The 22,772-nt window shown below is 41.6% G+C and overlaps 1 protein-coding gene across 1 annotated transcript in view; it reads right to left on the bottom strand.

Moving 5' to 3' along the window:
* Positions 1-534: 534 nt before the first annotated feature.
* AAMP (angio associated migratory cell protein) overlaps positions 535-22,772 on the bottom strand; it is a 57,113-nt gene continuing 34,875 nt past the window's right edge. Inside the window, exons 10-12 of the mRNA XM_077449636.1 lie at positions 22,008-22,098; positions 4,470-4,624; positions 535-1,407 (exon numbers count right to left, since the gene is read on the bottom strand). Coding sequence (XP_077305762.1) covers positions 1,332-1,407; positions 4,470-4,624; positions 22,008-22,098 — 322 coding nt within the window. The 3' untranslated portion in view covers positions 535-1,331. The remainder of the gene's footprint in view (positions 1,408-4,469; positions 4,625-22,007; positions 22,099-22,772) is intronic.

Genomic DNA, 22,772 nt, shown 5'->3' with positions numbered 1-22,772 from the left:
GGCCCCAGTGTCAAAGTAGCTTAAAGGCAAATAGACTGTGCACTCTGCAAGTGCAGTTGCTCGAAAGCTTAGTAAATGAAGTAAAGCTACAGTTTGCAAAGAATACCCAATCACGTGCAAGGAGAAAAAAAAAAAAAAAAAAACAGCATTTAGGCTTGCACATGATTGGATGATGGAAGTCAACAGAGTTTCTGATCATTTACTAAGCTCTGGAGCAACTGCACTTTGCAAACTGAAGAGTCTATTCGCCTTTAGTAAAATCAACCCGAAATTGTTCACATGCTGAAGACATTTTCTGAGGCCGCAGCACTGAAAAAAAAAAAAAAAAAAAAAAAAAAAAAAAAAGAGGAAAGTTCGGAGAAAATGGCCGCTGCAATGGTGAGTACATGCTGTCCTCTGTAGCTAGTGAGTAAAGCTCCTAAAGCTGTAGAGACCAGACAGGGTCTCCAAGAATGTCCTGGCACACCTAGACATTTATTAGAGCGACAGAGGCACTGGGAATCGGGTTCCAGATTATAAATCCAACAAAAAAGCAAAAAAAAAGTGTATTTATCTATCACAGTGGAGAGCGGCCATTTACGTTTTTCTCTGAGCCGAAATGTATCACTAAAAGCTGGTTTGTTTAATGAAATGACAGGTACACTTTGACCAAACCCATCTGATCAGGGCACCTTTAAAATATGGTCTTTAAATTGCCAATGTGACCCCCGTAAAAAAAAAGAAAAAAAACAAAAACAAAAAAAACAAAGGTTATGTGCATTATGTGAAATAGTGACTTGTAACACTCTCGGTTACGCATGTAAAAAAAAATAAAAATAAAAAAAAATGCCCATTCCAGTATAGAAATTGAGATCTTTGCATTATATAACCTAATGCGTTAGCTCCTGCAAAAAACCAACAGTCGGTTGTCCCTACAGAACAGGAAGTCAGCCGTTTGTTTAAAGTATAGCTCCTCCCCACTACACCACCTTGGCTCTAGGCATCCTCTGTTCTTGAAAATATGTGGAAGTATTTCTCCATGAATTGTCGGTAGCGCCTCTCATACACAGGCCAGTCTATGGAAAATTATGTCATTTGGGTCTTGTGGCTTTTAAAGGAGCCAATAAGCATCAACCCTCTTTTCTCCTCCCCAAGTTAGTGTGAACATGTACATGCGCATCCACATACGCCAGTCCGTATAGATTAAATTGCATCCACACATATAAGTAAAGAAGACAGCTAACAGCTCCAAGCCTTTCAGAGAAAGAGAGAAAAAGAGAGAGAGAGGCGCAACGATTGCCCTGTACAGTGGACGGGTGCCGATGCCGCCACCTCCCCCCCACCCCCCATGGTTAGCGGTCGGGCCTCTGCACGCAGAACACTTTTGCTTTGTGATCTCCAGATGCGGTCACCACAATGGAGGCATCCCTGAAACAAGAAAGACAACAACTTTGTTAAGTAAATCTGAACATAAAAAAGGTGAAGAAACGTTATAGGGAATATTTAGGAACTTAAATTGCGCTTAAAGGGTTGTAAATACATTCTATGCATTAAAGAGGGAGTCTACCTAACAAAAAAAAAAAAATAATAAAAAAAAATTATATATTAACCACTTCAATACAGGGCACTTTCGCCCCCTTCCTTCCCAGCCCAATTTTCAGCTTTCATCGCTCTAGCGCTTTCAGTGACAATTGCGCGGTCATGCTACACTGTACCCAAATGAAATTTTTTATCATTTTGTTGGCACAAATAGAGCTTTATTTTGGTGGTATTTATTCACGACTCCATTTTTTATTTTTTGCGATAAGCGCAAAAAAAGCGGAAATTTGGAGAAAAAAAAAACCAATATTTTCTTTTTTCTATTTTAAAAGAAATCCAATAAAATCAAATTTTGTCATAAATTTAAGCCAAAATGTATTCTGCTACATGTTTTTGGTAAAAAAAAATTCCGTTAAGTGTATAATAATTGGTTTGTGTGATCACGGACATATGTACGCAAATGATCATGTACATATGTGTGCAGGTGATCATTGGGACATGTGATTTTAGTGGGACATATGTGGGGGACATGTTTTTATTATTAGGGACATGTGTATTTATTATTTGGGGACATGTGTGTTTTGGGGACATGTGTGGGGACTGTGTTTATACTGTGTGGTGATTTGTGTTTACACTAGACTGGTGATCAGTGAGTAAAAAGCTGTAAAAAGCAGCCCATACTCACTGATCACCAGCCGGCTGCAGCGATCTGCTCTCCTCTTCTCAGCGATGACTTCCGTGTGAGGAGAGGAGAGCCGATTGCCTAGCAACCGGCTGTTTGTTTGCATCACATGACGGCCGTGATTGGACACGGCCGTCATGTGATCAGGAGGGCCAATCACAGAGCCCTCCTGCCGATCTGAGATGCGCCATGTCTGGGTGACACAGGCGCATTGGGATCGCGCCGCTGCGCGGACACGCGCGCGATCTCGCTCCTTCTGATGGACGTTCCTGAACATCCTATCAGAAGTAGACGGCTCCCACCCGGCCGTATATGTGCATTGGCCGGGTGGGAAGTGGTTAAAAGGCAGCAGCTACAAATACTGCTCTCCTCAATTCCAGCCACTGGCTTTTAATAAATGGACACTTACCTTTCCTGGAGTCCAGCGGTGTTGGCAGCCGAGGCCGATCGATCGCTCAGCTCTCGGCTGCTACCGGCGCCATTCTCGGTGAGGGAATCAGGAAGTGAAGCGTTGCAGCTTCACTTCCCGGTTCTCTACTGCACATGCGCGAGTCGCGCAGCGCAATCAGAATGGTCCACGCTGTCTCTGGGACCCATGTGTAAAGGGGGTGCAAATACCTGTCTTAGACCAGCGGAGGTTCAATTTTTGTGTGAACCTCCGCTTTAAAAAAGGTGAAAAACCTTCTGTGTTGCAGCCGGTGTCTCAGATACCGATTGGAGAGATTGATAGCAGCGCAGCCATTGGCTCCCGCTGCCATCAATCAAATCCAATGACACAGGAGCCGAGTGCTGTTGTCTGTGTAAATAAATAGACACAGCAGCAGGACTCGGGAGTGCACCCGCATGAGTGCCCCGAGGGAGAATGGTATGCCACATGGCAGTCGAGAAGAGGACAAGCTAGGGGCGTCGCTGAGGGATCCCAGAAGAGGAGGATCAGGCGACTCCGTGCAAATACAACTGCACAGAGGAGGCAAGTATGTGGGTTTTTTTTTTTTTTTTTTTTAAAGAAATTTTATATAAAAAAAACCAAACCTTTAACCTCATTGTGATCTCCTAACACATATGTAGCAAAAAAAACAAGTAAGCTTTAACTGCTTAAGGACCACCCCCACGTACATATACTACGACAGGGTGGCCCTTAAATGCAAAATCACATACCTGTACATGTTTTTTTTTTTTTCCTTCAGCTCCAGGGCGCACGCCACTGGATCACCCTGCTCCTGCTGGGATTGGACACAGTGAGAGCCAATCAGCGAGTCCAGCAGACGCGATGTCTGCCAGCCACCCGCGATCATTCACAGCAGAGGCAGGACGGTGGTCTGCCTATGTAAACAAGGCAGGTTGCCGTTCTGCCAGAGGGGGAAATGGAGATCTTGTGTTTCTGCGAAGCACCTCCCCCCACACGGTTAGTAAGCACTCATAGGGGACACATTTAACCCTTTGATCGCCCTTGATGAACCCCTTCCTTGCCAATGTCATTAGTACAGTAAGAGTACTTATTTTTTTTAGCACTGATCATGATGTCAAAAAAGTGTCGGTTAGGTGTCTGATTTGTCTGCCGCAATCCCACTAAAAATTGCTGATCCCTGCCATTACCAGTAAAATAAACAAATATCCCATAGTTTGTAGACATAGTCATAGTTTTGTCTTGCATGCAAAATGTTCCATCATGCAACTTGAATTTTTTTTTTATATCAAATAGGTGATCTTTTCCCTCTGACATTACCAGGCCATACTGGCGCTCTTGGTGGGCACCTATCGACACCCCCTACTCTCCCCCCCCCCCCCCCCCCCAACCATAACCCCTGCTTCATTCATTTTTTCAGGTTGCATGATGGCACATTTTGCATGCAAGACAAAACAATGGCTGCATACACTCTTATCAAATACCCCTGACAAAGGTGCTTGAACCAGAAACGCGTCAGTTACCGGAGACCACTCTGTACTTGAGAGTAAAATCAATCGTTTATGTCATGCAAATCATGTAGCCTGTGTTTTTTTTTTTTTTTTACTTTTTTTTTTTGATTTTGTATATATTTTTGATATGTCTTTTTAAACCAACGATCACTTTAAGATCAAACGATTTTATGTATATACAATAAATATATTTCTCTAACCTACCCATGTGTGGTTGTTGCCTACAAAGTCCCAACGAAGGGGGGATTTTCTTTTCTTGTTATATAAAACAGGGATGTGGCAACAACACACCCGTCCCACGTGGTGAAATCCAATATCCCCCCTTTTACCAAATTGTGGAAGAAGTACTCACTTATTAAGAGCGAAGTCGAGAATTTCCTCCGTGTGTCCGCAGTATTCGCTGATCATTTTCCCTGAGCGGGAATCCCAGAGTCTGACGGCCCCATCCAGGCTGCACGTGTACACCACCGGAGAGCTCTCTTCCCAGAGGAGGTGTACAATCCCGGACTGGAGACACAAGAGAGAAGCCACCAATTATAGTCATCCTTCATATAGAGAGAGACACACACACACACACACTATATGACAAAGCTAGACAACTGGTCATCACACCTATATGAGCTAGTTGGACATCCTATTCCAAAACCATGGTCATTAAAATGGAAGTAAACCCTTCCAAACAACTTTGACCTACAGGTAAGCCTAGATTAAGGCTTACCTGTAGGTCCAAGTAATATCTCCTAAACCTATATGGTTTAGGAGATATTTGCCCGAAAATGGGCACCGCTGTCTACGGCGCATGCGCCGTAGACAGCGGCGCGCATGCGCACTAAATGCGGCAAGTCCAAGAATGGATTTGCCAAATTTGTCGACTCCCGTGCGCATGCGCGGGAGTGACGTCATCGCGGCCTCGCCGTATGACAGCGGCGGAGCTGCGAGGCGCGACTCCCGTGCGCATGCGCGGGAGTGACGTCATCGCGGCTTCGCCGCTGTCATTGGTCGGAGCTGCGAGACGCCACCAGCAAGATGGACGCGGCGGACTACAGGGATCAGCGGCGACTTCGCTGGCTCCTGTGTCAGGTAAGTGACACATAATGAGCTACTATGCGATGCATAGTAGTCCATTATGCTTTACCTTTGCAGGGAAAAAAAGAGGAAGTAAACCCATCAGGGTTTACTTCCTCTTTAAAGTTTATGTAAACCTCATTCATGAAATCTGACCTGGGCACATATATCTGTGCCTATAAGTGTTTACTTATCCCTCTTCAAAGCTCTAAGTCCCATGTCTTTCTGCTGCTCCGTTCCTCTGTCATCAGCGTTATCACTTCTGACACAGGATAGAAAAGCAGCTATAAATTTGTGTCGGGGACGGAACTTCAAGATAGTTACATAGTTAGCAAGGTTGAATAAAGACACCAGTCCATCCAGTTCAACCTGAGTGAGTGTCTACAATTGTCCCTATCCCTGTACATTGCACACTCACATTGGTCCCTACCCTCAAGAAGCCCACAATCCAAGGTCCCCATTCTTATACTAGGGCCAATTTTGGACAGAAGCCAATTAACCTACCTGCATGTCTTTGGAGTGTGGGAGGAAACCGGAGTACCCGGAGGAAACCCACGCAGGCACAGGGAGAACGTGCAAACTCCAGGCAGGTAGTGTCGTGGTTGGGATTTGAACCAGCGACCCTTCTTACTGCTAGGTGAGAGTGCTAACCACTACACCACTGTGCTGCCCGATAGATAGATTAGCAGAGAGCTTGTCTATTCACAGCACAGCTTTGCAAGCATGTTCATTCCTCTGCGGAGGAATGTGGAGAGGGGAGTGAGTGCCTTTCCTCCAATCAGCTCTCCCACAGTGTATGCCCCGACTCCCCTCCCACTGCTGAAACATGAAGAAAAATTTCTAACACAATGTGCACTTTCTAAAGAGAGCGTAGAAAGCTGAAGGCAGCAGATGTAAAGCGTATGTAGGGACATTTGTTTAATCCCTGTGTATGATCTGAAGCTGTTCACTTCACAGGGAGAGGGTTACATCCGCTTTAACACCCTGGAACTGGTGCCTGCTGGCCCCTTAGGGGGTTTAGAGTGCCGGGTGGCAGGGTTTAAGCTCATGTGACCAGCGTAATTGGCTGTCACGGTGGTCACATGATCGGAAAAGCTCCCGTTTGCAAGCAGCGTTAACCGGTTTTCCGTTACACGCCGGTAACAGAGGTGGGACCGCGCAGGGTATTCGCTCTCGGCACAGCTAATGCATGCAAACATGCAGCCGCAGTACAACTGACAGAGGCAGGCAAATCGCCGTCATGTTACGTCGCTTCTTAAGGCAGCCACTAGGGGCACGCGCCCGCAGCTCGCCCCTGGAGCCGATGTGAGTGCCCGGCGGTCATCGAGAAACCGCGATCGTTCATAACATGGTTCATAACATGGCCACAGTTCGCCGCCGATGCAAGTGCCCATCGGTCATTGAGGCCCGGCGATCGCTCATAACACGGCGAGAACCGGGAATCTGTGTGTAAACACAGAGATCCCGGTTCTCTGAGGGGAGAAGTGACAGATTGCCTGTTACCCTCCCCCCTTCGGATAGAACACATACTAGGGAACACAATTAACCCCTTGACCGCCCCCTAGGGTTAACCCCTTCACCGCCAGTGACATTTTTACAGTAATCAATACATTTTTAATAGCACTGATCGCTGTATTAATGCCAATGGTCCCAAAAATATGTCAAAATTGTCTGATATGTCCGCCATAATGTCGTAGTCATGATAAAAAAAAATAAAAAACACAGATCGCCGCCATTACTAGTAAAAATAAAAAATAATAATAAAAATACTATAAATCTTTCCCATAGTTTGTCGACGCTATAACTTTTGCGCAAACCAATCAATATATGCTTATTGCCATTTTTGTTACCAAAAATATGAATACCTATTGGCCTAAACTGAGAAGAAATTTTCTTTCGAAAAAAAAAAAGTGGATATTTATTATAGTAAAAAGCACAAAATTTTTTTTTTTCCAAAAATTTTTGCTTTTTTTTGTTTATAGCGCAAAAAATTTAAACTGCAGAGGTCATCAAATACCACCAAAAGAAAGCTCTATTTGTGGGGTGGGGGGGGGGGGGGACATCAATTTTGTTTGGGTACAGCGTCGCACGACCGTGCAATTGCCAGTTATAGCGACGCAGTGCCGAATCGCAAAAAGTGCTCTGGTCAGGAAGGGGGTAAAATTTTCCGGGGCTGAAGCGGTTAAAGTGTTTGTTACCCCAACATTTCATATTCCTGATATGTGCCTGCTGTACCATATTCTTGTATTAGAAAGTCTCTTGTTCTCTTCGTATTACTTCCTTTGTTTGAAATCCCTAGTGTTCCTGACAGCTCCTCGGCTTTCCTATTAAAAACTGACCACAGTAAGCAGGAGAACACACTGTGGTCAGTTCTCTAGCTATGCTGGGAACTCAGCCTGCTCTACTCCAATGAGCAGACTTGACCTGTCGTGCCACTCCTCTGCACAGCCACTCACTGAGAAGATCAGTGTGCTGCCGTTTCTCCACCCCCCCCCCCCAGCTCTTATGCCGGGGGGGGGGGGGGGGGGGGGGGGGGGAGAAACAGTAGAACAGAGGAGAGAACAGAGGAAATGTGATTGCCTATAAAAAAAAATATTGTTTTTTTTTTTTTTTAAAGGTATTTTTTAATCTATACACAAATGTTTTTCCTTTCATTTCTATTTCAAACTGAATGGGTTGTTTTACCAGGTGATCATTTACTTTAGATGCTTAAGGACCGCCTCCTGCACATATACATCGGCAGAATGGCACGGCTGGGCACAATCATGTACCTGTACATTGCGCTTTAAGTGCCCAGACGTGGGTCGGGAGCGCGCCGCCCCCGGTGCACTCCCGACCCGGTCCTGAGCTCCGTGACCGTGGGACCAGCAGACCCGATCGCCACTGGTGTCCCACGACTGGGTCACAGAGCTTTAGATGGAGGAGAGATCTGTGTAAACAAACCTCTCCCCGTGCTTCCTAGTGTGGCTGTCACTGATCATCTGTTCCCTATTATAGGGAAAGACGATCAGTGATGTCACATGCCAGGCCACGCCCCCCCCCCCCCCCCAAAAAAAACATAACCCCTCCTCACCCCCTAGTGGTTAACTCCTTCACTGCCAGTGTCATCATTTACACAGGAATCAGTGCATTTAACCACTTACAGACCGGACCATTTTGCTGGTCAAAGACCAGACCACTTTTTGCGATTCGGCACTGCGTCGCTTTAACTGACAATTGCGCGGTCGTGCGACGTGGCTCCCAAACAAAATTTACGTCTTTTTTTTCCACAAATAGAGCTTTCTTTTGGTGGTATTTGATCACCTCTGCAGCTTTTATTTTTTGCGCTATAAACAAAAATAGAGCGACAATTTTGGAAAAAAAAAAACGCATTATTTTTTACTTTTTGTTATAATAAATATCCCCCAAAAATATCTAAAAAAAAAATTTTTCCCTCAGTTTAGGCCAATACGTATTCTACATATTTTTGGTAAAAAAAAAAAAAAAAAAAAAAAAAAATCGCAATAATTGATTGATTGGTTTGTGCAAAAGTTATAGCGTTAACAAAATAGGGGATAGTTTTATGGCATTTTTATTAATTTTTTTTTTTTACTAGTAATGGCGGCGATCAGCGATTTTTATTGCGACTGCGACATTATGGCCGACACATCGGACATTTTTGGGACCATTGTCATTTATACAGCAATCACTTCTATATAAATGCACTGATTCCTGTGTAAATGACACTGGCAGTGAAGGGGTTAACCAGTGGGTGGCAGTGTAGGGGTTAAGTGTTCCTAGGGGTGTGTTACTAACTGTGGGGGGCTGGGCTTTCATTTAGTGAACACTGATCTCTGCTCCAATCATATGGAGCAGAGATCAGCTTCACTAGTTGCTAGGCAGAATGGAGAAATGCTGTTTACAACGGCATTTCTCCATTCAGCCGCCCCGTGAGACGATCGTGGGGGTCCCGGCTGGCGGCGTGCTCGCGATGGCAGGGCGGCATTGAAGATTGGATGTACCTGTATGCCAATATGCCTGCCCGTGCCATTCTGCCGACGTACATCTGTGTGTGCTGGTAAGGGAACCGGTTAAATAGCACTGATTGCTGTATAAATGACAATGGTCCCAAAAATGTCCGATGTGTCCGCCCTAATGTCGCAGCCACAATAAAAAAAAAAAAAAAAAAAAAAAAAAAAAAATCACTGATGCCATTACTAGTAAAAATATATTTTTTTTTAAAAAAATTACTAAAAATGCCATAAAACTATCCCGTATTTTGTAAACGCTATAACTTTTGCGCAAACCAATCAAATCGCGATTTTTTTGAACCAAAAATATGTAGAAGAATGCGTATCGGCCTAAACTGAGGAGAAAAAATTTTTTTTTTATATATTTTTGGGGGATATTCATTATAGCAAAAAGTAAAAAATATTAAATTTTTTTCAAAATTGTCGCTCTATTTTTGTTTATAGCGCAAAAAATAAAAACTGCAGAGGTGATCAAATATCACCAAAAGAAAGCTCTATTTGTGGGGGAAAATTTTTTAAAAAAAGGACGCCAATTTTGTTTGGGAGCCATGTCGCACGACCGCGCAATTGTCAGTTAAAGCGACGCAGTGCCGAATCACAAAAAGGGGCTTGGTCCTTTGCCTGCAAATTGGTCCGGGGCTTAAAGAGGAAGTAAACCCTGATGGGTGTTACTTCCTCTTTCATTCCCTGCAAAGGCAAAGCATAATGGACTACTATGCATCGCATAGTAGTCCATTATGTGTCACTTACCTGACACAGGAGCCAGTGAAGTCACCGCTGTCCCCTGTAGTCCGGCGCATCCATCTTCCCAGTGGGTCTCGCCGCTCTGCCGCTGTCATTCGGCGAAGCCGCGATGACGTCACTAGCGCGCATGCACACGGGAGCCGCCACTCGCGGCATATCACCGTTGACCGCGGCGTGCTCAGTGTGCCTGCGCGCCACTGTCTACGGAGCATGCGCCGTAGACAGCGGTGCCTGTCTTAGGGCTGAAAAAACTAATCGATTAATCGTCAACTAATCGATTATGAAATTAATCGATTACTATTTTCATAATCGATTAATCGGCTAGTAACATAATGGGGTTAAAAAACCTAAAATGAGCCCTTTATAGTGTAAAAAAAAAAAAAAAAGCAAATCGCTACTGTAAATATTACTTTCACAGTTCTACAGTAAAAAATGAACCCTTTACAATAATGATTATCTGATTACTATAAAAGGGCTAATTTTAGTTTTTTTTTTAACCCCATTATGTTACTAAACGTCTTAGATCTGGTTCACACCTATGTGTTTTTTGCAGAAACGCACTACAGTTCAGTTACATGGTTTCCTATGGGACACGTTCTCATCCATGCTTTTTTCAGCCGCTGTGTATTTGTAAAGGGCCAGGGAGTTTTTGTTTTTTTAATATATACGCAAAACAGCGGTTTTTTTTGGTTCAATATAGTTCAATGGAAAAGCTGCAGAAAAGCATGTAAAGCGCTTTTTTGCAGCAATTTGTGTTTTTTAATCTGCCCAACATATTGGCCAAAAAAAATGCAAAAAACGCAGATCGCAGCAAAATCCAAAACTCACAGCAAAAAGCACGGCAGAAACAGATCAAAAGCAAATTGCATAGGTGTGTACTGGGCCTTATGCTGCCCACTTTGTACATTCGCTGAATGAAAGAATGTTGTTTGTTTGAAATTTTCACTTGTTTTTAACATTGTTTTTAAAATGAATGTAATTTCTGAAAGAAAACCACATACACTGTCTGAAAATTCCTTTGACCAAGAAGTTTTCTATTTCCAAATTTTCACTGTGGTTGAAAATGAATGTCGGTTTGACCCCGCTAACGATTAGAAAATTACATTTTTCTGAAGGAAGGCGTTTGTTTTGTTTTTTTAAATAAAACATTTTGATGTGGGTCTAATGATATTTAACTGGATTCACCCTTTAATAGTATATACGGTATATCTCCTCTAATAGTATATACGGTATATCTCCTCTAATAGTATATACGGTATATCTCCTCTAATAGTATATACGGTATATCTCCTCTAATAGTATATACGGTATATCTCCTCTAATAGTATATACGGTATATCTCCTCTAATAGTATATACGGTACATCTCCTCTAATAGTATATACGGTACATCTCCTCTAATAGTATATACGGTACATCTCCTCTAATAGTATATACGGTACATCTCCTCTAATAGTATATACGGTACATCTCCTCTAATAGTATATACGGTACATCTCCTCTAATAGTATATACGGTACATCTCCTCTAATAGTATATACGGTATATCTCCTCTAATAGTATATACAGTATATCTCCTCTAATAGTATATACAGTATATCTCTTCTGTCTGTTATTCTCAGAGTGGATTAAATATTTTGCTCCCTAACCATATAGTTGGTTATTTATATTTACCACTGTATAGAGCTATTTAAGAATAAATTTACTTTTTTTTTTCTAAACTTTACATATTAACTAAATTTATACACCACAATTTTTTTTTAAGGTTATTAACCGATTAATCGAAACAATAAATCGGACAACTAATCGATTATTAAAATAATCGTTAGTTGCAGCCCTACTGTCTTTCGGCAAATATCTCCTAAACCGTGTAGGTTTAGGAGATATTTCTTGGACCTACAGGTAAGCCTTAATCTAGGCTTACCTGTAGGTCAAAGTTGGTTGTAAGGGTTCACAACCACTAAAAGTGGTTAAGCACCGACATTAAAACCTGGAAGCTGATTAGTTTCTATGCAGAGCTGCACCAGAATTTACACTCGCCAGTTCTAGTAAATCAACCCCCAAAAGGCTGAATCTGCCAGGCAAGGGACACAGATGCATTGAAAACCTGATAGGGACTCTCACCAGTCTATTCCAAAGACTAAAATTAATCAAATTTCCATGACAAATGAAGGATACATCTATACAAGGTCTTTATCTGCGCCTATTTGACTTTTAAATACACTTTGAAACAATACCATCATCTATTCTAGGAGTATTTTATAGGTTTGTACATTATAAAAACACTATAAAACAACAAAAAAGAAAACATTTAACAACGTACCACACCCAGAGACAAAAAGCGTAAAAACAAATTTGTAGAACAGAGGACTATGTAAATCTGGATTTATGAACGCCAGGCTGGGATTATATAATAAAACACAAAGTCCTGCAAACCTGACGTCACTATTGTCCTCTTGAAAGTTAAAAGGAAAAAAAAAAAAAAAAACAAACAAACAAACAAAAACCCTTCTGTTCTCTTTGTATTACTTCCTTTGTTTGAAATCCATAGTGTTCCTGATGGTCCTTCGGATTTCCTATTAAAACACTGACCACACCAAGCAGGAGAACACACTGTGGTCAGTCCTCTAGCTATGCTGGGAATTCAGCCTGCTCCCCTCCAATGATCAGACATGTCCTGACAATCCCCTCCTCTGCACAGCCACTCCCTGAGAAGATTGGTGTGCTGCTGTTCCCCCCCCCCCCAGCACTTAGGCTGGGGGGAGGAGAAACAGTAGAACAGAGGAGAGAACAGTGGAAATGTGATTTTTTTTTTTTTTTTTTTAATAAAAGGGAATAAAAATAAAATAGGTATTTATGTTTTTAAATCTACACACAAATCTGTTCCTTTCATTTCGATTTCAAATAGGTGCAGATAAACATCCTGCAAAACTGACGTCTTCATTGTACTTTTGAAAGTTAAAAGGAAAAGGGGGGGGGGGGGAAAAAAAAAAACAATACCATAATTTATTCTAGGAGTACATTTGGTTAGCTGGGGAAAAAAAAAAAAAAAAATAATAATAATAATAATAATAATAATAATAATAATAATAATATCGGTGTTTTATAGGTTTGTACATTATAAAAACAACACTATAAAACAACAAAGAAAATTTTGGGAGAAAAAAAGGGAATTCATACATGGAACATCATAACCATGATTTACCCTGAAATCACCCAGCAAAGTGACGGACTATCTTGATACCAGTTTATAAAAATACAAATGTTTATTATTATATATAAAAAGTTTTTTTATAGAAAAAAGAAAAATTATATAAACATAAAATTTCAATAGGTGCACAATATAGCTATAGCATAGACAAAAAAATATGACGATATTTAGTGTCCAATTCGGTCTTTAGTTTCTACTAGTTTCGCGACTTTTCTGTCGCTTCTTCAGGAGACCTTGTTTGTCTGAAATCAGAGTTTATCACAGTTTACTTAACAGGAATAACATAGTTCAACATATTTGATGTATTATTTTACAGAAAAAACCTTAGAGCAAAAGGGAAAAGAAAGCAAAGGGTAGAAAACGAAGTGTGCAGCTCACCACCACAAAGATATCGAATCGCAAAGCATTTGGAGTTCGGGTAGTGCCTGCCAACTAGGCTTTAACCACCCTTTGGGGCGGACACGGGAGGTTCAATGTCAGCTACAAAACAATAATCATAAATTCTTAATAATAGGCATGTGTCATTAAAAAACATAACATTTATATCTCGATATGGGTACAAAATCCACATACCAATGTAGCCAGATCCTTTTGAATAGTACAGCGTAGGAAAAGGTACGTCAAATCGCCAACGCTAGGGTCCGAGTATGGATGTTAAACATGCCCAGGAAGGTATTGTAATGGATCTGGTTGGTATGTGGATTTTGTACCCATATCGAGATATAAATGTTATGTTTTTTAATGACACATGCCTATTATTAAGAATTTATGATTATTGTTTTGTAGCTGACATTGAACCTCCCGTGTCCGCCCCAAAGGGTGGTTAAAGCCTAGTTGGCAGGGACTACCCGAACTCCAAATGCTTTGCGATTCGATATCTTTGTGGTGGTGAGCTGCACACTTCGTTTTCTACCCTTTGCTTTCTTTTCCCTTTTGCTCTAAGGTTTTTTCTGTAAAATAATACATCAAATATGTTGAACTATGTTATTCCTGTTAAGTAAACTGTGATAAACTCTGATTTCAGACAAACAAGGTCTCCTGAAGAAGCGACAGAAAAGTCGCGAAACTAGTAGAAACTAAAGACCGAATTGGACACTAAATATCGTCGTAATATTTTTTTGTCTATGTTATAGCTATATTGTGCACCTATTGAAATTTTATGTTTATATAATTTTTCTTTTTTCTATAAAAAAACTTTTTATATATAATAATAAACATTTGTATTTTTATAAACTGGTATCAAGATAGTCCGTCACTTTGCTGGGTGATTTCAGGGTAAATCATGGTTATGATGTTCCATGTATGAATTCCCTTTTTTTCTCCCAAAATTTTCTTTGTAGTTAATATATAAGGATGAGGATACCATACACTCCCGTTTTGTAAACTAGGCACAACAATAGAACTAACACTATAAAACAAAAAGAAAACATTTAACAACGTACCACACGCCCAAAGACAAAACGTAAAAACAAATTCATAGAACAGAGGACTATGTAAATCTTGATTTATGAACGCCAGGCTGGGATTATATCCTAAAAACACAAAGACCTGCAAACCTGACGTCACTATTGTCCTCTTGAATGTTAAAAGGAAAAAAAATAAAAATAAAAATAAAAACCACACACACAGAATGGTTTATAAACGTTGTAGAAAATGTAAATCTACGCTCTGATAACAAAGCCGGTTCCTTTTTCCCCCCCCCAATTTTAATGAGATCTAATCTCCTGCCATCAAGATACTGCATTATAATGAGTGACGGTTGTAAACGTTCCGTTTTATAGCAGAACTTTTTTTAACCATCAGTCCGGCTTGGTCAAACCAAAGGCTTCATTCACATGGCTGTACTAAACCCGCTTCAATACCGGGCATTTTCACCCCCTTCTTGCCCAGGCCAATTTTCAGCTCTGTCACTTTATGAATGACAATTGCAACACTGAATCATTTTTTTTCCCCACACAAATGGGTCTTTCGATGGTATTTAACCACTTAAGCCCCGGACCAATTTGCAGCCAAAGGACCAAGCCCATTTTTGCGATTCGGCACTGTGTCGCTTTAACTGACAATTGCGTGGTCGTGCGACGTGGCTCCCACAAATAGAGCTTTCTTTTGGTGGTATTTGATCACCTCTGCAGTTTTTATTTTTTGTGCTATAAACAAAAATTTTGAAAAAAAATGCATTATTTTTTACTTTGTGCTAAAATATCCCCAAAAAATATATAAAAAAATTTTTTCTCCTCAGTTTAGGCCGATACGTATTCTTCTACATTTTTTTTTTTTTACCAAAAATATCGCAATTAGCGATTATTGGTTTGCACAAAAGTTATAGCGTTTACAAAATAGGGGATAATTTTATAGCATTTTTGTTAATATATATATATATTTTTTTTTTACTAGTAATGGCGGCAATCAGCGATTTTTATTGTGACTGCGACATTATGGCGGACACATCTGACATTTTTGACACATTTTTGGGACCATTGTCATTTATACCGCAATCAATGCTATTTAAAGTGGAAGTAAACCCATGGATTCAAACAGTTAAAAAAAAGGCATGCCAGGAATGCTAACTGCACATTGGCTGCGCTCTCAGCCAAACTATCAAACCATCCAATGGCTGGTGTCATAACGAATCACATGTGCAGCACCATAGCAGTTGAAGATTAAATAGAGGCAAAGATGGCAGCTTCCTTGGCTGAAAAACGACAGGGGAGTTTACTACCACTTTAAATGCATTGATTCCTGTGTAAATGACACTGGCAGTGAAGGAGTTAACCACAAGGGGGCAGTGTAATGTTATGTATGACATTATATGTTTTTTTTTATTGTAGGGGGCGTGGCCTGGCATGTGACGTCACTGATCGTCCTTCCCTATAAAAGGGAAGAGACGATCGTGACATCCACACAGGAAAGCACGGGGAGAGGTTTGTTTACTCAGACCTCTCCTCACTCTTCAGCGATGTGACCCGATCGCGGGACACCAGCAGCGATCGGGTCCGCTGGTCCCGCGGCCATGGAGCACAGGACCGGGTCGGGAGCGCGCCACCAGCGGCACGCTCCCGACCCACGGCTGGGCAAGAATGACGTACAGCTACGCGATTGTGCCCAGCCGTGCCATTCTGCCGACGTATATCGGCGTGAGGCGGTCCTCAAGTGGTTAAAGTGGAGCTCCACCCAAAAGGGGAAGCTCTGCTTATTTGACGCCTTTCGGTGGGGGGGGGGGGGGGGGGGGAATGGGGCGGAAGCGGGTATCTTTGCTGCTGCAAAGTCATCCGGATGTTTGGCATCCTGCCCCTGGGCCATTCATATACATAATAGGCAAGGTTGAAAAAAAAAAAAAAAAGACACAAGTCCAACCTATGTGTGTGATTATATGTCAGTATTACATTGTATATCCCTGTATGTTGCGGTCATTCAGGTGCCCATCTAATATTTTTTTTTTTTTTTATGATCGATGCCCCCCGCTGAGACCACTGCCTGTGGAAGGGAATTCCACATCCTTGCCACTCTTACAGTAAAGAACCCTCTACATATTTTAAGGTTAAACTGCTTTTCTTCTAAATTTGGTGAATGGCCACGAGTCTTTAAAACGTCCTTTCGCTGAAAAGTTTTCTCCCTATTGTGGGGTCACCAGTATGGTATTTGTATATTGAAATCATATCCCCTCTCAAGCGTCTCTTCTCCAGAGAGAATAAGTTCAGTGCTCACAACCTTTCCTCATAACTAATATCCTCCAGACCCTTTATTAGCTTTGTTGCCCTTCTTTGTACTCGCTCCATTTCCAGTACATCCTTCCTGAGGACTGGTGCCCAGAACTGGACAGCGTACTCCAGGTGCGGCCGGACCAGAGTCTTGCAGAGAGGGAGAATTACCGTTTTAGCTCTGGAGTTGATCCCCTTTTTAATGCCAATATTCTGTTTGCTTTGTTAGCAGCAGCTTGGCATTGCTGAGCCTACTAGGACCCCCAGGTCCTTTTGGGTCCTAGATTCCCCCAGAGGTTCTCCCCCCCAGTGTATAGATTGCATTCATATTTTTGCCACCCAAATGCATCATTTTATATTCCTCTACATTAAACCTCATTTGCCATGTAGTTGCCCACCTCATTCATTTGTTCAGATCTTTTTGCAAGGTTTCCACATCCTGCGGAGAAGTTATTGCCCTGCTTAGCTTAGTATCATCCGCAAATACAGAGATTGAACTGTTTATCCCATCCCCATCCTCCAGTTCGTTTATGAACAAATTAAATAGGATTGGTCCCAGCACAGAACCCTGGGGGACCCCACTACCCACCCCTGACCATTCAGAGTAATCCCCATTTATCACCACCCTCTGAACTCGCCCTTGTGGCCAGTTTTCAATCCATGTACTCACCCCCTATGGTCCATGCCAATGGACCTTACTTTGTACAGTAAAGGATTATGGGGAACTGTATCAAACTCTTTTGCAAAATCCAGATACACGACGTCTACGGGCCTTCCTTTATCTAGATGGCAACTCACCTCAGTATAGAAGGTTAGTAGATTGGATTGGCAAGAACGATTCTTCATGAATCCATGCCGATTACTGCTAATTAGAGCTCTACTGCTAATGATACTGTTGTCATTACTAAAATCTTATATATAGTCCCTTCTCATCCCCTCCGAGAGCTTGCATACTATTGATGTTAGGCTAACTGGTCTGTAATTCCCAGGGATGTATTTTGGGCCCTTTTTTAAATATCGGTGCTACATTGGCTTTTCTCCAACCAGCTGCTACCACTTCAGTCAGTAAAAATTAGGAACAACGGTCTGGCAATTACTTGACTGAGTTCCTTAACCACTTTAAGACCGGGCCTCTTTTTTAGATGTGGTGTTTACAAGTTAAAAACGTTATTTATTTTTTTGCTAGATTACTACTTAGAACCCCCAAACATACATTTTTTTTTCTAACACCCTAAAGAATAAAATGGCGGTCATTGCAATACTTTCTTGTCACACCGTATTTGCGCAGCGGTCTTACAAGTGCACTTTTTTGGGGGGGGGGGGGGGGGGGAATACACTTTTTTGAATTAAAAAATAAGATCACAGTAAAGTTAACCCAATTTTTTTTATATTGTGAAAGATAATGTTACGCCGGGTAAATTGATAACCTACATGCCACGCTTCAAAAATGCGCCCGCTCGTGGAATGGTGACAAACTTTTAGCCTTAAAAAATCTCCATAGGCGACATTTAAAAAATTCTACCGGTTGCATGTTTTGCGCTACAGAGGAGGTCTAGGGCTAGAATTATTGCTCTCACTCTACTGATTGCGAAGATAACTCACATGTGTGGTCTGAACACCGTTTTCATATGCGGGCACTATTCACGTATGCGTTTGCTTCTGCACGCGAGCTCAGCGGGACGTGGCGCGTTTAAAATTTATTTTTATTTTTTCTTATTTATTTTACCCTTACTTTTTACTTTTACATGGTTTCAAAAAAATAAAATAAAAAATCTGTCACTTTTATTCCTATTACAAGGAATGTAAACATCCCTTGTAATAGGAAAAAAAAAAAAAAAAAAAAAGAAGTATGACAGGACCTCTTATATGAGATCAAAAAGACATCAGATCTCATATTTACACTAAAATGCAATAAAAAAATAAATAAATAAAATAAAATGTTGTCATTTACAAAAATTTGAAAAATAAAATGCCCCTTTAAAAGCTATGGGCAATAGTCATGTTATGACGTCGCTTCCGCCCTGCAGTGTCATGGAGACCACATAAGCCTCCACATAAGCCCAGGGGACAGACGCGATCGCCTCCAGATCGTGGGGGGGGGGAGAGGGGGGCTCCTATCCCGCCATAGATAAAAGTGATCTTGCGGCGAATCCGCCTCAGAGACCACTTTTATCCTGTACCGGACCGCCGGCCAAACACGGTAATACCGGGGTTATGGCAGCTAGCTGCTGCCATAACAACGATATCTGTCCCAAAACTAGGGATGTACATCGGCGTGCGGCAGTCCAGAAGTGGCTAAGGACCCTCGGGGGCAAGCCATCTGGTCCCAGGTGCTTCCTGTGACATGTCATGAGGATAAACGTTGCAGTTTTGGTTACTGAAGCCCCCCCCCCCCCCCCCCCCGAATCCCTCGTGAAGACTGAGAAGAATAAATTCAATACCTTCACCACCTCTCCATCGTTAGTAACCAGATTCCCTCCATCATTCTCTATGGGACCAATATGATCTGACCTCCCTTTCTTACTATTTATGTACTTAAAGAATTTCTTGGGATTTTTTTACTCTCCTCCGCTATGTGTTTTTCATGTTCTATCTTAGCCGCCCTGATTGCACCCTTACATTTCTTGTTGCATTCTTTGTAAAGTTGGAATGCTGACGATGATCCCTCAGCCTTGTATTTTTTGAAGGCCTTCTCATTTGCTTTTATATGCATATTGTATGTTGGAGTCAAGCCACCCAGGACTTTTATTAGCTCTTTTAAAAAATTGATTTCCTATTGGGATGCACTGGCTAATGCCCTTATTTAATATGCTCTTAAAGCAATCCCATCTCTCCTCCATGTTCTTTTTTACCAAGATTTTATCCCAATTTTCTTCTAGCAAGGATCCTAATTTAGGGAAGTTGGCTCTTTTGAAATTCAATGTCTTTGTATTCCCCTTATGTTTCCTATTTGTGTGATTTATACTAAAACAAATTGACCTGTGATCGCCGTTACCTAAACTGCCCTGTATTTCCACATCCGTGATCAGGTCTGTCTTATTGGTAATCAGTAGGTCTAGTAACGCTTTGTTTCTAGTTGGTGCATCTACCATCTGACCCATGAATTTGTCCTGCAAGACATTTAGGAACTGGCGAGCCTTAAATGAATGCGCAGTTCCTTCCACCCAGTCTGTGTCTGGATAATTAAAATCCCCCATTATAATGACACTTCCCATTCTTGCCGCTAATCCAAATTGTGATAAAGGTCCGTCTCCGCCCTCTGGTTAGGGGGCCTATTGCATAATCTCAGTATTACTTTCCCCTTAGTTTACCTCCCTTTGTAGCTTTACCCATAAAGGATTCCCCCTCCCTCCTTGCTCCCTTAGTGCGGTCATCTCTCATATTCACTTGTACATCCTTTTTGATATGCAGGCATACCCTTCCCCCTTTTCATGAGAGCTGTCAAACCATTTTTTTTTTTTTTTTGCACACCAATTGCTTATAACAGCAAATATCACTATTATAAAACAGCCATTTTTACTGAATGAAATCAATGAATTTAGCGTTTACTATTGTGATTAGTTGTGATTGGCCCTGTCTATAGCAAGTGATCACTGTGACCAATCACAGAAAACACCACAATAGTACACAATGAATGGAAGCTATCCATATAGAAATTGTCATGTGATTGGTCACAGCAAATCACATGGTACAAGACAGATACACTGATCTGTCATCCGCTGTGTCCAGTGGACCCACATGGGTGACAGATTGCACTGCAGGGCAGCGTGTGTTCTGGGGAGGACCCATGACCTCCACCCAAATCTAGAGCAGTCTCACCCAGCTATCATTTGACTATAGGCCGGGCAGAAACGGGTTAACGTACATAGTGACAGAAATCGAGGCTGGCCATAGATGCCTCTTTTTTTTTTTTCCACAATCAACCAGCAGGTGGAAGGAGGGTGATTGACAGCTGATCGACAAAAAAGTTTTTCCAACAGTCCCGATTGATATAGAAGTCAATCATTAGATCAATTTCAAACAGGAATGGCCATAGATGGATCGAAATGAGCTTAACAGGCCGAATTTCGATCCATCTATGTGCAGCTTAATGGTCCAAATAAAAATACTATCCCACAGTTCACAATTAAAGTGCCTTTCTGTCAATCAACTGCAGGTGTAGTAGGGATCCTGGGATAGTTTGGATGTAGCTGATGGATCCATTTAACTATGTAAAGAAAGAAAAAAAAAAAACTTTTGGTAGTGTCAAAGCTTGTATACCCTCTCCCACACATACCTATGTGCCACTGAAGCAGCCCATCATAGTGAAGGTCCAATAGGAATGTATGGAAGGTAGGACGGAATGGACAAGCTATCAATAAGGATCTACGCTGAAGTTAAGACGAGTTCTGCTCAGGTTTTGAATTTAGATTTCAGCCTTTTTAGGATCCCCAGCTCTTAATGATATGATCACCTCAGGGTTGATTTACTGAAACTGGAAATTGCTAAATCTGGTGCAGCTGTGCATGGCAGCCAATCAGCTTCTAACTTCAGCTTGTTCAGTTAAAGTGGACGTAAACCCCAAATTTTTTTTTGATGTCATAATGTAGAGTATAAGATTTCCTATCATTTGAGCCCAGTCTTGCCACAAACAGTTAATCCAGCTCTGAGCAATCCGCTTATTGTTCAGTGAGATAAATCTCAGCATAATTAGGCATGCTGAAGTCAAGTGGTTACTTTCCCGTCTTTTCATTGGATGTTAGAAATCATAGCAGAAGTTCAGTGTAAGAAATACACAGGAGAAAATGCATATTGACAAGGGGAGTGTAGAGGTGGGAGGCGAGTCTACTGACATCACGACTCCACCCACCGAGCTCCAAACAGACCCACCCACAGAATCTGCAGTTTTTCGGGTCTCATAACAGACAGAGGGGAGACATTTGTTAGGTAAAGATACATGCAGGAGGCATCTATATCCTTATAGATAACCCCTATGGCAGTAGTTTAGAAAGGATGACATTGGGTTTACATCCACTTTAAGCTTTGAAAAGAAATAAATAAATCTGGAAGTCGATTGGTTTGTATACAGAGCTACACCAGATTATGCACTCTCCAGGTCTAGTAAATCCACCCCCTTATGTCTGTCCTTATTTAATTCAAAGAACAAGATGGCCGCTCACATACCTCATGCTGACACCGGTGTCTTAAGGTCTGCGTTGAAATATCATAAATTGCCAAAGTTCCATCCAGGTAACCGACTGCTGCCAGGGGCAGCCTGGGAAAAGAAAAAAAAATATGCATACATATTAACCACTTCCAGCATTCCTCTCCGACATGTTAAAAAAAAAAAAAAAAAAAAAAAAAAAACGAAACAACTTTTTTTGCTAAAGAAATGACTTAGAACTCCCAACATTATATATAATTTTATTAGCAGAAGCCCTAGAGAATAAAATGGTGGGCATTGCACATTTTTTAGGTCACACGATATTTGCTCCAGCGGTTTTTCAAACTGAAATCTTTCAAAAAAAATTAAAAAATAATTCACTTTAATGGATTTTAATGCACAAAAATACAATATAACACCAAATTGTTTAGTAGAATATAAAAGATATTACGCCAAGTAAACAGATTCCAAACAGGTCATGCTCTAAAAACGGTCCGCCTGTGGAATGGCACCGAGTTACGATGCCTAAAAAACCTCCATAGGCCATGTTTAAAAGCCTTTACAAAATGGTTCGCAAGGGTGAAGGATACAGAGCAAATGGAAGACTTGACTTCGGTTCTGCGAGATAAGACTGAGGAACATCAGACCAGATGGTTTTATTGGGTCCAATACCGCTTCTCCGACGGCTATCAAGATTTTTGCCAGTGAACCCTAATGTCTGACTCGACGACCCCGGCTCCTGGGAGATGACATATCCCACCTTATTGCTCATTTATTGCTTATTT

The sequence above is a fragment of the Lithobates pipiens genome, unplaced genomic scaffold (assembly GCF_037356315.1).
Source record: "Lithobates pipiens isolate NorthernLeopardFrog02 unplaced genomic scaffold, aLitPip1_a1.2 Scaffold_22, whole genome shotgun sequence".
Classification (NCBI taxonomy): Eukaryota; Metazoa; Chordata; class Amphibia; order Anura; family Ranidae; genus Lithobates; species Lithobates pipiens.
The sequence above is the reverse complement of the archived record's forward strand: the minus strand, read 5'-3'. Positions and strand labels throughout refer to the sequence as shown.